The sequence below is a fragment of the Pan troglodytes genome, chromosome 16 (genome assembly GCF_028858775.2).
Source record: "Pan troglodytes isolate AG18354 chromosome 16, NHGRI_mPanTro3-v2.0_pri, whole genome shotgun sequence".
Taxonomy (NCBI): domain Eukaryota; kingdom Metazoa; phylum Chordata; class Mammalia; order Primates; family Hominidae; genus Pan; species Pan troglodytes.
Window position 1 is genome coordinate 56,964,343 of NC_072414.2, and position 13,092 is coordinate 56,977,434.

At 46.0% G+C, this 13,092-nt stretch overlaps 1 protein-coding gene across 13 annotated transcripts in view; it reads right to left on the minus strand.

Annotated features, from left to right (window-relative positions):
* SPG21 (SPG21 abhydrolase domain containing, maspardin) overlaps nt 1-13,092 on the minus strand; it is a 37,404-nt gene extending 24,312 nt beyond the window's left edge. For 4 of the 13 annotated variants that reach the window (XR_010151747.1, XR_010151746.1, XR_010151742.1 and 1 more), the window contains exons 1-3: nt 12,680-12,953; nt 6,528-6,614; nt 3,894-4,055 (exon numbers count right to left, since the gene is read on the minus strand). Coding sequence is in view for 3 of the 13 variants with exons in the window: in XM_009429346.4 (XP_009427621.1) it covers nt 3,894-4,055; nt 6,528-6,590 (225 nt within the window). In the remaining 10 variants the exon portion in view is untranslated. Of the gene's footprint in view, nt 1-3,893; nt 4,056-6,527; nt 6,615-12,184; nt 12,290-12,422; nt 12,522-12,679 lie in introns of those variants that run through there. The other 9 variants (XR_010151745.1, XR_008539611.2, XR_010151741.1 and 6 more) reach the window with 7 other exon arrangements.

The window sequence follows — 13,092 nt, forward strand, 5'->3', positions numbered from 1 at the left end:
CCCTCTCTTTTTGGTAGCATTTCTTTAAGAGGGTATTCAGTAAAATTGTTCCTCTTCTTTTAAATGACTTAGTTACTCTATTTCATTTATTGCACTTTGGGGTGTCTGTTTGTTTCTTGAGACAGAGTCTCCTCTGTTGCCCAGGCTGGAGTGCAGCGGCGCGATCTCGACTCATGCCACCTCCGCCTCCCGGGTTTGAACGATTCTCCTACCTCAGCCTCCTGAGTAGCTGAGATTACAGATGTCCACCACCACACCCAGCTGATTTTTGTATTTTTAGTACAGACACAGTTTTGCCATGTTGGCCAGGCTAGTCTCGAACTCCTGACCTCAAGTGATCTACCTGCCTTGGCCTCCCAAAGTGTTGGAATTTTAGGCGTGAGTCACCCCACCCAGCTTGTTTGTTTTTTTGATAGGGTCTCACTCTCTCTCACCCAGGCTGGAGTGCATTGGCACGATCGTAGCTCACTGCAGCCACAACCTCTTGGGTGCAAGCGATTCTCCCACCTCAGCCCCCCAGTAGCTGGAATCACAGGCATGCACCACCATGCCTGGCTAATTTTTATATGTATACTTTTTTGTAGAAATGGGGTTTTGCCATGTTGCCCAGGCTGGTCTTGAACTCCTGGGCTCAAGCGATTTGCCTGCCTCAAGCAATATAACTGCCTCAGCTTCCCAAAGTGCTGGGATTATGGGTGTGAGCCACCATGCCAGGCTACTGTACTTCTGTTTGTGACAAAAGAAGTATGGTACTTGACTATACGTAGCCTATCTATTAATGCTGGCAATAATGAGGAAAAAGAAGTACAAGTCACAAACTCATTTCTAAGGGACTCAGGTTTGTCCCCTAAGAATTCCTTTTTTTTTTGTTTGAACTGGGGTCTCGCTCTCTCGCCCAGGCTGGAGTGCAGTGGCGCGATCTCAGCTCACTGCAACCTCCACCTCCCAGGTTCAAGTGATTCTCCTGCCTCAGTCTCCTGAGTAGCTGGGACTACAGGCATGTGCCACCACACCTGACTAATTTTTTGTTGTTGTATTTTTAGTAGAGACGGGGTTTCACCATGTTAGCCAGGATGGTCTCGATCTCCTGATCTTGTGATCCGCCTGCCTCGGCCTCCCAAAGTGCTGGGATTACAGGCGTGAGCCACCGCACCTGGCCAAGAATTCCTTTTTTGTATACATATAAAACCAACTGGCTGGGCGCCATGGCTCACGCTTGCAATCCCAGCGCGTTGGGAGGCCGAGGCGGGTGAATCACTTGAGGTCAGGAGTTCGAGACCAGCCTGGACAACATGGTGAAACCCCATCTCTACTAAAAAATACAAAAATTAGCCAGGCACGGTGACAGGAACCTGTAATCCCAGCTACTGGGGAAGCTGAGGCATGAGAATTGCTTGAGCCTGAGAGGTGGAGGTTGCATGAGCCGAGAGCATACTACTGCACTCTAGCCTGAGTGACAGAGTGAGACTCCATCTCCAAAAAACAAAAACAAAAACAAAAACAGAAAAACCCCCCCAAAAACCTCGTCTAACAGGCTTACTGTTTAAGCACTTAGGTTCATTTTGTTATTGACGAATCACTGGAATGGATACTGCCATCTGAATTATGGAATCATTTTAGATTTGATGTATGACTTTCATTATTAAAATTCTATTTGTGGATAAGACTTCCACCATTCCAAGAAAGAATGGGGAACTGATTCTACCTAGCAGAAAGTTTGAGAATTTGAGTCAGATGATAGCCTAAAAGAAAGGGGATGATACTTTCATGGAGTCTTTAATTTATAAATATCCATGCCCACACAGGTGACAAAATTATATGCAACTTAATACATACAAACAAATGAGTTCAAGCAGAACTGGGGAAGCCTGAATGAGATTGGTACATTGTAGTAATATCAATATCCTGGTTGTGATTTTGTACTACAGTTTTGCAAAGGTTCGGCAGAAACTGGGGAAATGTGTAAAAGGTATATTTCTCTTTACTATTTTTTACACTGCATGTGAATCTACAATTACAACAACAAAAAAATTTAAATTAAAAAGATCTGTGCATTTTAACTGCTAGATACTAACAAATATCAAATAAGTTCTAAAACCTCATGGAGCTGAACATTCTGATCACATCTTGATGACAAAGTAATTTTGAAGACACTGTTGACCTTTTCTTGATTAACTCTCCTCCTAATGAAACAGGGAAAGCGCACAACAAGAACCTTGAGAGTGAAGAAGAAACATCCAGCCAGAAGCCAAGGCTCTCATGACCTGCCACTGTGGAGCGAGAAACACACTGTTGGACAGCACTCCCGAGTGTGACGGGCGCCTATGGGTTGCTCGGTTTCCCCCTCCCTGGCTGATCAACAGGGGCCACCAAAAATGGTAGTGTCATGCCTCAGGCTGCAGAGGGCTGGGATGAGGGCAGTTCCCACCCTGTTCTAGAATGCTGTTTGTGAAGAGGAATGACTGAAAATCTGAACAAAGGAGGATTATGTTGCAGAGGCTCAAACATGTCACGTGAGGAATGGTTAAAGAAGCTGGAGAAATTAAGCCAGAGAAGAAAAGACCCAGGAGAAAAGCAGCAGGTGGTGATGATAACTGTTTTCTCAAGTAAGAGACAGGCTCTCAGGAGGAAGAGGAACTGATTTCTTTTGTGTGGCCTCAGTTGGTGGTAACCTCAGTAGAATTTTCAGTTACCTTCCAAAAGGAGAGACGTGACCTGCCTTTTCATCCCTTTAAACAGTAAATAAAACGTACACTAACAGCAGTACTCCCACTGGGAGTACCACTTACAAGTGAATACTGCAGGCGACTGCCAGCTAAAGAGACTCTCTCCTTCCTGGAAAATTAGGAGACCAATGTCCTGACCAATGTGGAAGCATGCAAAAAAAAAAAAAAAAAAAAAAAAAATCAGTCACCAGGAAGAGTGCCTTTCCCACACACCTTTCTCCCAGAGAAGACTCAAGAATGATCAGTGGGAAACTGGATTTAGACCAAACTCAGCTATAAAGTAACAATCAGGAACAAAAAAACTTCCTAACCAAATGCTAACATATGAGCTAATTAATGAATCTCACCTCAAATATCAAAGATTTACATGAAAAGCCAGCTTTTCAGTCACTTGTATGTTAGCAAATCCCTTTGTTGTCTAATATTCCATGCTCAGCAACCCTGGAAGCAGTGCTGTGATAAAATGAGGAGCAGAAACAGAGCCAGGAGACGGAGCTCAGTTCCTCCCTCCACCACTACTGGCTGTGTGAGCCGGACCTCAGTTTCTTCATCTGTAAAGAAGGACAACGCTTCCTACCGCTCTGAGTTGAGAGAAGGGCGTCAGGAAAGAATGCACATAAATGCTGGGCATGGAGAGGCTGCCAAAGAGGTTTGTTCCCTCTGAATCTCTGTGTGACCGTGGACTCACACCAGCCTCCTTCAAAAGGCTTCATCTCACATATTAAAATAAGCAAACAGTATCTTTCCTCAATTAAAAAAACTGCCCGGCTGGGCGCAGTGGCTCATGGCTGTAATCTCAGCACTTTGCGAGGCTGAGGTGGATGAATCATGAGGTCAGGAGTTCGAGACCAGCCTGGCCAACAAGGCGAAATCCCGTCTCTACTAAAAATACAAAAAATTAGCTGGGCGTAGTGGCGGGTGCCTGTAATCCCAGCTACTCAGGAGGCTGAGGCAGGAGAATCGCTTGAACCCGGGAGACGGAGGTTGCACTGAGCAGTGATCACGCCACTGCACTCCAGCCCGGGCGACAGAGTGAGAATCCGTCTCAACAAACAAACAAACAAACTGTGCCCATTACTATAGCTGATGAGAGACAGAAGCATAAAAAAAAAACACACACACACAAAACATGGGTCTGAATTTTAATACTTAATCAGTAATACTTACAGCGATAACCCGGTAACCCCATCCAGTCAGAGCCAAAATCTGCCGGAAAAAGACATCTGCAGTTCCACTGACAGGGGGCAGGAATATGAGAGGACACCTGATACTTCGGGGGCCCGCGTCATAGAGCGACCATATCTTACTGTCATCATCATCCACAATAATCTGGAGGGAAGGTTAAAAGAAAAAAGTGGAAAACCTTATAAATTTGCTTTTTATGTTATTTTACACTGTCATTTCACTGACAATTTTAATACTACTGCCTTGTTTGTTACAAGGTAACCTGGAGCTCACACCAGATTAGCATGCATGACAAACTCCTCTGGTCTCCTTTTCTTTCCTCAGGGCTAACGTATTCCACAGAACTACTTAGAACTACTTTATAATCTTCCAAAGGGCTGCTGCTTCTCTGTTTCTTCCCCCCCCTTTTTTTTTTTTTTTTTTGAGACAGAGTCTCGCTCTGTAGCCCAGGCTGGAGTGCAGTGGCACGATCTTGGTTCACTACAACCTCTGCCTCCCAGGTTCAAGCGATTCTCCTGCCTCAGCCTCCCAAGTAGCTGGGATTACAGGCACGCACCCTCATGCCCAGCTAATTTTTTGTATTTTTAGTAGAGACGGGGTTTCACCATATTGGTCAGGCTGGTCTCGAACTCCTGAGCTCATGATCCACCTGCCTTGGCCTCCCAAAGTGCTGGGATTACAGGCGTGAGCCACTGCGCCGGGCCTGGATCCTGTCTCTTTAAAATACATAAATAAATAAATAAAAATACAACAACACTCCAGCCTGAGCAACAGAGGGAGAGATCCTGTCTCTTAAAAAAAAAAAGGCAAGCTGAGGTAAGACAAGTGCTCAGCAGAGTCTGGCAGATGTTAAGTGTCCTAGAAATATTAGCTATTATTATTATTCACGGCATCCTAGTTTAATTTTTGTTTTCACTTTTGGTGGTATTTAGAAAAGTACATTAACTGCTTAAACATTTGACAATGCAAATCAGTATTTATTCTACTTTCATATTAAAAAACTCAAGGCCTCCAGGCTCTTTTTTCTGAGAGCTCCTCACTAGCAGGGCTATGGACTCCACAGTGTCACTCTGTGGGTGGCAGCACACTAACCAGGGTCACTGGCATCACTAGGAGCAGATAAATGGAGCAAGGCAAAGTCCAGAGAGGCCTAACAGTTCCCCTTTGGACTTCCACAGGTCACAGATGGTGATAATGTATCTCACGCTCATGTTTTTGTCCTGTGTATCTTGCCACTCACATTTTTCTTTTCTTTTTTTTTTTTTTTTTTTTGAGACAAGGTCTGGCTCTGTCACCCAGGCTGGAGTGCAGTGGCACGATCACAGCTTATTGCAAGCTTGACTTCCTGGGCTTAAGCAATCCTCCCATCTCAGCCTCCTGAGTGTCTGGGACTACAGGCGTGCACCAACACGCCCAGTTAATTTTTTCTAGTTTTTGTAGAGAAAGGGTCTCATCATATTGCCCAGGCTGATCTCAAATTCCTAGGCTCAAGCAATCTTCCTGCCTCGGCCTTCCAAAGTGCTGGGATTACAGGTGCACAGCACCATGCCTGGCTAATTTTTTCATTTTTTTATAGAGACAGAGTTTCGCTATGTTGCCCAGGCTGGTCTCAAACTCCTGGCCTCAAATGATCCTCCTAGGTCTTTAAAGTGCTAGGATTACAGGCATGAGCCATCACAAACAGCTGCAAAAGATCTTAAGATCACTGGATTCTAACACTTCTGCAAGGGAATCAGCAAAGGTTTTACTCTACTCAGTGACTTGAACTGCCTTTGTCTAGTGTGATCCCCAAACATCTGGGATTAATTTGGGAAGCAGAGTCAATACTCAACTGCAATATAAGTGTTTTGGGTTTTCAAACATCCCAGGAAAATAAAGCTTCTAGAAGATGACTGTGGCAGAATGAGTATGTCATTGCAAACAGAAGCTCTATAATGTGACCCCATTCTTAAATCTGAGGAACAGGAATATAATCTGACTGTACTCACTATACAGTTGCTGTAAACTTTCCACTAAACTATACAGAAGAGTACATACATACCTGCTTGCTTGTATATGTAAAAGCAATTGTAAAAAATGAGTACAGGCTGGGTGCGGTGGCTCACGCCTGTAATCCCAGCACTTTGGGAGGCCAAGGTGGGCGGATCACTTGTGGTCAGGAGTTCGAGACCAGCCTGGCCAACATGGTGAAACTCTGCCTCTACTAAAAATACAAAAATTAGCTGAGTGTGGTAGCGCATGCCTGTAATCCTAGCTACTTGGCAGATTGAGGCAGGAGAATCTCTTGAACCTGGGAAGCAGAGGTTGCAGTGAGCCAAGATCACACAGTGCACTGCACTCCAGCCTGGATGGCAGGGCGAGACTCCATCTCAAAAATAAATATAAATAAATAAATAAATAAAAATGAGTACAGTTACACCTGCTTTCACTCTAAAATGAGTCTCAAAAGTTGACTGTACATGACAGGGAAGGAGTGAACTTCATCCTCTGCAACCCACAGTCATGATACTCGGCAGTAACCTTTACTCTCAAACACTACTAAGACATGACATCTAAATCACACACAAAAACAATACAAGATTTTGCAAATAAGAGGTATAGTAAAACCATACATACCTTTTTAAGGGGAACTGTACCTCTAAACCAGTTATAATCAGGAGAGACTTTAATCTCTCCCATGATTAGCTGAAATGGAGGTTAATCCTGAAATAAAAGCATGTGATATTTCACGTCAAGAATTCATGTTTACATCAGAACTAAATGTAGAGTCTCATCTAGCTATACCAACAATATTTTAAAGAAGAAAACCAAGGAAACTGGCTATTTTGTCAGTATATAGTCAAACTACAGAAAACAATTTGGTGAAATACTACAATCACAGAATCAGAAGCACTCTTTTTTTTTTTTTTTTTTTTGAGACAGTCTCAGTCTTGTTGCCCAGGCTGGAGTGCAGTGGTGTGATCTCAGCTCACTGCATCCTCTACCTCCTGCAGTTCAAGTGATTCTCCTGCCTCAGCCTCCCGAGTATCTGGGATTACAGGTGCTCGCCACCACGCCCAACTAATTTTTGTATTTTTAGTAGGGATGGGGGTTCACCATGTTGGCCAGGCTGGTCTCGAACTCCTGACCTCAGGTGATCCACCCACCTCAGCCTCCTAAAGTGTTGGGATTACAGGCGTGAGCCACCATGCCCGGCCACCAGAAGAGCTCTTACAGAAATTATTCCAACGCCCTTAGTTCTTCCAGAAAAGGAATCTGGTCTAGAAAATTTAAATGACTTACCCAAGATCACATGGCAATGCTAGGACCAGATGTGAGACAGCCTTTTCTGACACCATACTTCCTGTCTTAGTTCTCAACTGCAGTACCATCAGTTATCTTTTGACATTACCTTAAGAATCCCTTTAATAAAGATGCTCCTTCTGATTATAGGGATAGTCCACGCTAGGGAAAGGAGTTGATGTTTTTTTACTTTTTTAATTTTTGAGACAGTCTTGCTCTGTTGTCCAGGCTGCAGTTCAGTGGCACAATCACAGCTCACCACAGCCTTGACCTCTGAGGCTCAAGCGATTATCCCAACCTCAGCCTCCTAAGTAGCTGAGACAATGGGCACACACCACCACGTCAGGTGAATTTTTTGGTTTTGTAGAGATGGGGGCCTCCCTATGTTGCCCGCACTGGTCTCGAATTCCTGGGCTCAAGCAATCCTCCCATCTTGCCTCCCAAAGTGCTGGGATTACGGGTGTGAGCTACCACACCCAGCCTAGAGAAAGAAGTTTAAGTTAAGCCTGCTTCCTGATAAATTCGCAATACACCATAAATCTAACTGTAATAGCACACAACCAGAAATTCACATGTAGTTCCTTTTTTTTTTTTTTTTTTTTGAGACAGAGTCTCACTCTGTCGCCCAGGCTGGAGTGCAGTGGCGTGATCTCAGCTCACTGCAACCTCCACCCTCCAAGTTCAAGCGATTCTCCTGCCTCAGCCTCCCGAGTAGCTGGGATTACAGGCGCCTGCCACTGCACCCGGCTAATTTTTTGTATTTTTAGTAGAGACGGGGTTTCACCATCTTGGCCAGGCTGGCCTTGAGCTCCTGACCTCGTGATCCACCCGCCTCAGCCTCCCAAAGTGCTGGGATTACAGGCATGAGCCACCGTGCCCCGCCTACATGTAGTTCTTAATACAAAATACAGGCAAATTTGCCACTCATATGGACGTGACTAAAAGTTACATAATGTCCTCAGAAAGATCTATAATGTAAACTTGAAGGCACTATAACTAGCAACAAAATGAAACATTTGCCCTTAGGAAAAAATGTGTAGTCTTTTGTTGTGAGCTTAGTGACTTCTGGTTTTCATAGCTCTGTGATCTTAGATAAGTCTTGATCCTTTTGGAGTTTGTTTTCTCATCTATGACTGTGTTACCACTGTGTCCCCAAAGCTTAGATCAGTGCTTGGCACACAGCAGGCATTATCTGTTGATTAAACGAATAACTACATTCTAAGGAGAATGAAGGGGGCCATCCTTCTAACCCTGGCATCTGTGAGCTTTGGCAATAGCTGAACATCCTCAACTAAAAGGCTGCCCCTCTTTGCTCAGGCATCTGTGCTATGTCATAACAGGAAACTGAAATTATAGTTCCCTGTTGCAGATTCTTATTGCCAAGTGAGGAAATTCCACCAGGAAGGATTCAAATATTTGCTTTGTACCACTTCCTCTACCTCAAGAGCAAGCCTTGATCCTAGCACGGATAACACGAGGTGAGACTCCAGGACCTAACTCCCGGGCTGACTCTGAACTGTCGTTTTAGAGGGAGTTCTCTGGACTGGCAAGGAACAGGGGATTCTAAACTCAATGGAACTCTTCCTTGGTGGCCCTCGAGATCTGCTCCCTCAGGAACACAGAGCCCTCAGTAGACTCAACTGTGACCTTGGAGACGTACTAAGCTGAACCCCGAGGAGACAGCAGATGTAGACATTCTAACACTAAACTTGATTTACAACCTTGACATTGGGATAATGGTCTCTCTTCTCAAAGCTAAGATGGTAATTTTAGAGAAGTGTGTTAAAATCATAAGTTGCTTTAAAGTACCAAGAAAATCATCAGCCAGTCTTATACTGAAAATTAGTGTGCACAGATATATATACTGAAATAAAGAAAATTCTTTGCATATCCATTTTATCTTAAATATTAATATGTTAAGGCCAGGCACAGTGGCTCACGCCTGTAATCCCAGCATTTTGGGAGGCTGAGGCAGGTGGATCACCTGAGGTGAGGAGTTCAAGACCAGCCTAGCCAAGGTAGTGAAACCCTGTCTCTACTAAAAATACAAAAATTAGCCTGGCGTGGTGGCGCACGCCCGTAGTCCCAGCTACTCAGGAGGCTGAGGCAGGAGAATCACTTGAACCCGGGAGGCAGAGGTTGCGGTGAGCCAAGATTGTGCCACTGCACTCCAGCCTGGGCGACAGAGTGAGACTCCATCTCAAAAAAACAAACAAAAAAATTAATATGTTAAAAAATTTTGCCAGGCGCGGCGGCTCACACCTGTAATCCCAGCAGTTTGGGAGGCTGAGGCAGGTGGATCACCTGAGGTGAGGAGTTCAAGACCAGCCTGACCAACATGGCGAAACCCCATCTCTACTAAAAATACAAAAAAAATTAGCCAGGCATGGCAGTGGCCGCCTGTAATCCCAACTACTTGGGAGGCGAGGCAGGAGAATCGCTTGAACCCAGGAGGCGGAGGTTGCAGTGAGCCAAGACTGCACTCCAGCCTGGGTGACAGAGTGAGAGTCTGTCTCAAAAACAAAACAAAACAAAACAAAAAACAAAAAAAACAAAAAACAAAAAAAAAAAACTAAGCCATTTTAACTATAGGCTTTCTCTAAGCTGATTGTAACTTTTAATTGAAAGCAACTAGCACATATACTTAATTCTGGAATATTTTCTACCTGGACAGACTTGAAATACTCCTATATCATCTAAATACTTCTTAATGGAGACATTTCCTAGTATTGCATTATTAGAAACAATCTATTCTAAAGGAGGGAAAATAAAAAACATGTTTAGCAAATAACATCTACTCAATAGATTTATAAAACACCTTAGCTAACTAAAGCCAGAAAGTGTGCTTCTAGAGTCACCAAGTGGGATAAATCATTCATAGCTTTGAAATCAGTTGCAATGCACAAACCAAACCACCATACAAATACACACATACACAGGCACACATATTCACGCGGTCATCCTCTTCTTTCCCATAGCAGCAAATAGAAAGATGTTCCTTACCAACAGTCTTCAGAATAATTAACAACCACCTCAGGATGCCAACGTGTTAAAAGTAATCTTACAAGATGGAGAGATTCCACTCCGCTGTGACTAAATTTTTGTAGAGACAAGTAAGTTTAACACTTGTGCTAGTTTGGCAGTACATGAAAGGTAAAATGGATACCAAATGTTGCATCTGACCAACTGACGTCTAAGTGAAAAAAAGATCACTGCTGCAAAGGGAAAACAGCTGTGAGTGGTATGAATAGGAAAGTTTGTTCTCCTAGCTCTCTTTCATCCACCAAAGGGGTATACTTTTCCAAATCATAAGAGGAATATTCTGTATATGGCAAAGGTTAACTGAGATTGTGACCAAACTGGTCAGTACTGAATAAGAAAGAATGTGGACCATGAGCTCAAAACTGATTTGATCTCTCATGATTTTGTTCTTCACAAAAACAAAAGCACCTGTTCATGCTGGTGGGAAAAGAGCCACAATATTAGCCTTAATCTTGCCTAAGGAAAGCCCTCTTCAGGGTGTGCTGTGGACTCCCTGTCTTCTCTGGCCCTTGTGCTGCTGGACAATAAAAACTGCCAGTTGTGGCTGGGTGCAGTGGCTCACGCCTATAATCCCAGCACTTTGGGAGGCTGAGGCAGGTGGATCACCTGAGGTCAGGAGTTCGAGACCAGCCTGGCCAACATGGTGCAGCCCCGTCTCTACTAAAAATACAAAATTAGCTAGGCGTGGTGGCACATGCCTGTAATCCCAGCTACGCAGGAAGCTGAGGCAGAAGAATCACTTGAACCCGGGAGGCAGAGGTTGCGGTGAGCCAAGATCGCGCCATTGCACTCCAGCCTGGGCAACGAGAGCGAAACTCCATCTCAAAAAAACAAACAAAACAACAACAACAAAAACAAATCAGCTGGGCGCGGTGATGGGCGCCTGTAATCCCAGCTACTTAGGAGGCTGAGGCAGGAGAATTGCTTGAACCTGGGTGGCGGAGGTTGCAGTGAGCTGAGATCACACCACTGCACTCCAGCCTGGGCGACAGAGTGAGACTCTGTCTCAAAAAACAAACAAACAAAAAAACCTGCCAGTTGTGACTATGCCCCTATCCCTCATGGCTTCAACAGAACCTGCCAATTTAAAGTCAACAAAATCACCTTTATCAATGTTTAAGTCACATAACCAGCATAATTAGAGGTTTCTGCTACTTTATTTCAATCTATAGTTGATGTGCATTATGGACAATCCGTGCTTATAAATACTAGCCATAACAAAATATTAGAAGCTGAGAGTCTCTGGGAGATGCAACTGGCTTTTTAATGCACGTCTCCATCCCTCACCACAGAAGTACACAGCTATCCTTTTCTTAGATCTCTTCAGGGGAGATCTATCCCTCTTTCCTTCATTGCATTATCTCTAAACCTTACAGGAGGAAAAGCTCCCTAACTGACATCTGTGACATCTCTCCTCATGCTCTTGGTAAAAAAGCTTTTGGAATTTGGACACAGCTATTAAGTTACTCCTCAGTGGCCAGTCGCGATGGCTCACGCCTGTAATCTCAGCCCTTTGGGAGGCCGAGGCGGGCGGATCACGAGGTCAGGAGATCGAGGCCATCCTGGCTAACACGGTGAAACCCCGTCTCTACTAAAAATACAAAAAAATTAGCCGGGCGTGGTGGCGGGCGCCTGTAGTGCCAGCTACTCGGGAGGCTGAGGCAGGAGAATGGCGTAAACCCAGCAGACAGAGCTTGCAGTGAGCTGGGATGGCGCCACTGCACTCCAGCCTGGGCGACGGAGCGAGACTCCGTCTCAAAAAAAAAAAAAAAAAAAAAAAAAAGTTACTCCTTAATTTGTTGAATCTTTGTGCCAAAAGGAGCTGAACCAGTGTAGGTGGAGACAAAGGAAGCAGCATAAATGTCTAACTTATAACTCCCCAGGAAAACGAGAAGAGGAAAAATGAGACACTCCGGTCCCGCTCTGTTCCTCATCCCCCGTTTACAAACCTTACACCTGGCCCACACTCAGCAACAACAAAGACATCTATCACTTTCGGGCCGAGGTCCTGTCTCCAAAATTACTGGCCTCTGCTCAGAGTTCTTAAAAGTTTGCTGAGAAAAAAAAAAAAGAAAGAAAGAAAGAAAGAAATGTTCCTGGGCTGCAGTCGTGTAGCCCCAGGATGGGTTTACAGGAGGATGCCCCGGTTAAGCCCTCTGCCGCCCCCACCTCCCGCTGGAGACTCACACACAGCTCCCCGCCAGTCCCACCGGTGACAGCCACACAAAGGCAGGGTCACAAGCACACCGACCACCCCACAGCCCAGATTCGGCCCCAGACACACACTCACAAGGGCACGTGATCACGTGCGTGGTCACATGGACCGGCCCACTCAGAACACACTCACAAAGTCACACCAACCAAGGCAGCCACGCGCCACACACACACCTGCAACCCCGCATACCGCACACCCAGCCGCTTCCCAGGGCTTCGCCCACCCTCACCTGCCGTGGCCGCCCCCACGTTCCTTCCCCTCCTTCAGGAGGCCGCTCTTCGCTCCAGTACGAGCGCGGGCCGTGGAGGCGGCTGGGCCCGGGTCGGGGCGGGCGGCGGAGCACTCGGGACCCACGGGCACAGCAGGCTGCGCGGGGCGTGCGGGAGGCCGGCCTCTGAGGGGCGGGGCGCGTGGCCGAGCGAGCTTGGGCCGCCGCGCTCCCCCCGCCCGACCGCCGCTCAGCTGGCGCGAGACTCCCGCTTCCGGGTTCTCAGAGGGCGGGGCCACGTCGCGAGGAAGGGGCGGTGCTGCGTGGCCCCGGCGGTCGCCACGGCGACGGGCGCGTGGGGAGGCTCCGTGGGATCCTTGGCTGCGGCTGGCGAGAGGAGAGGGCTGAGTTACGTCTGGGTCAGCCTTAGTTCT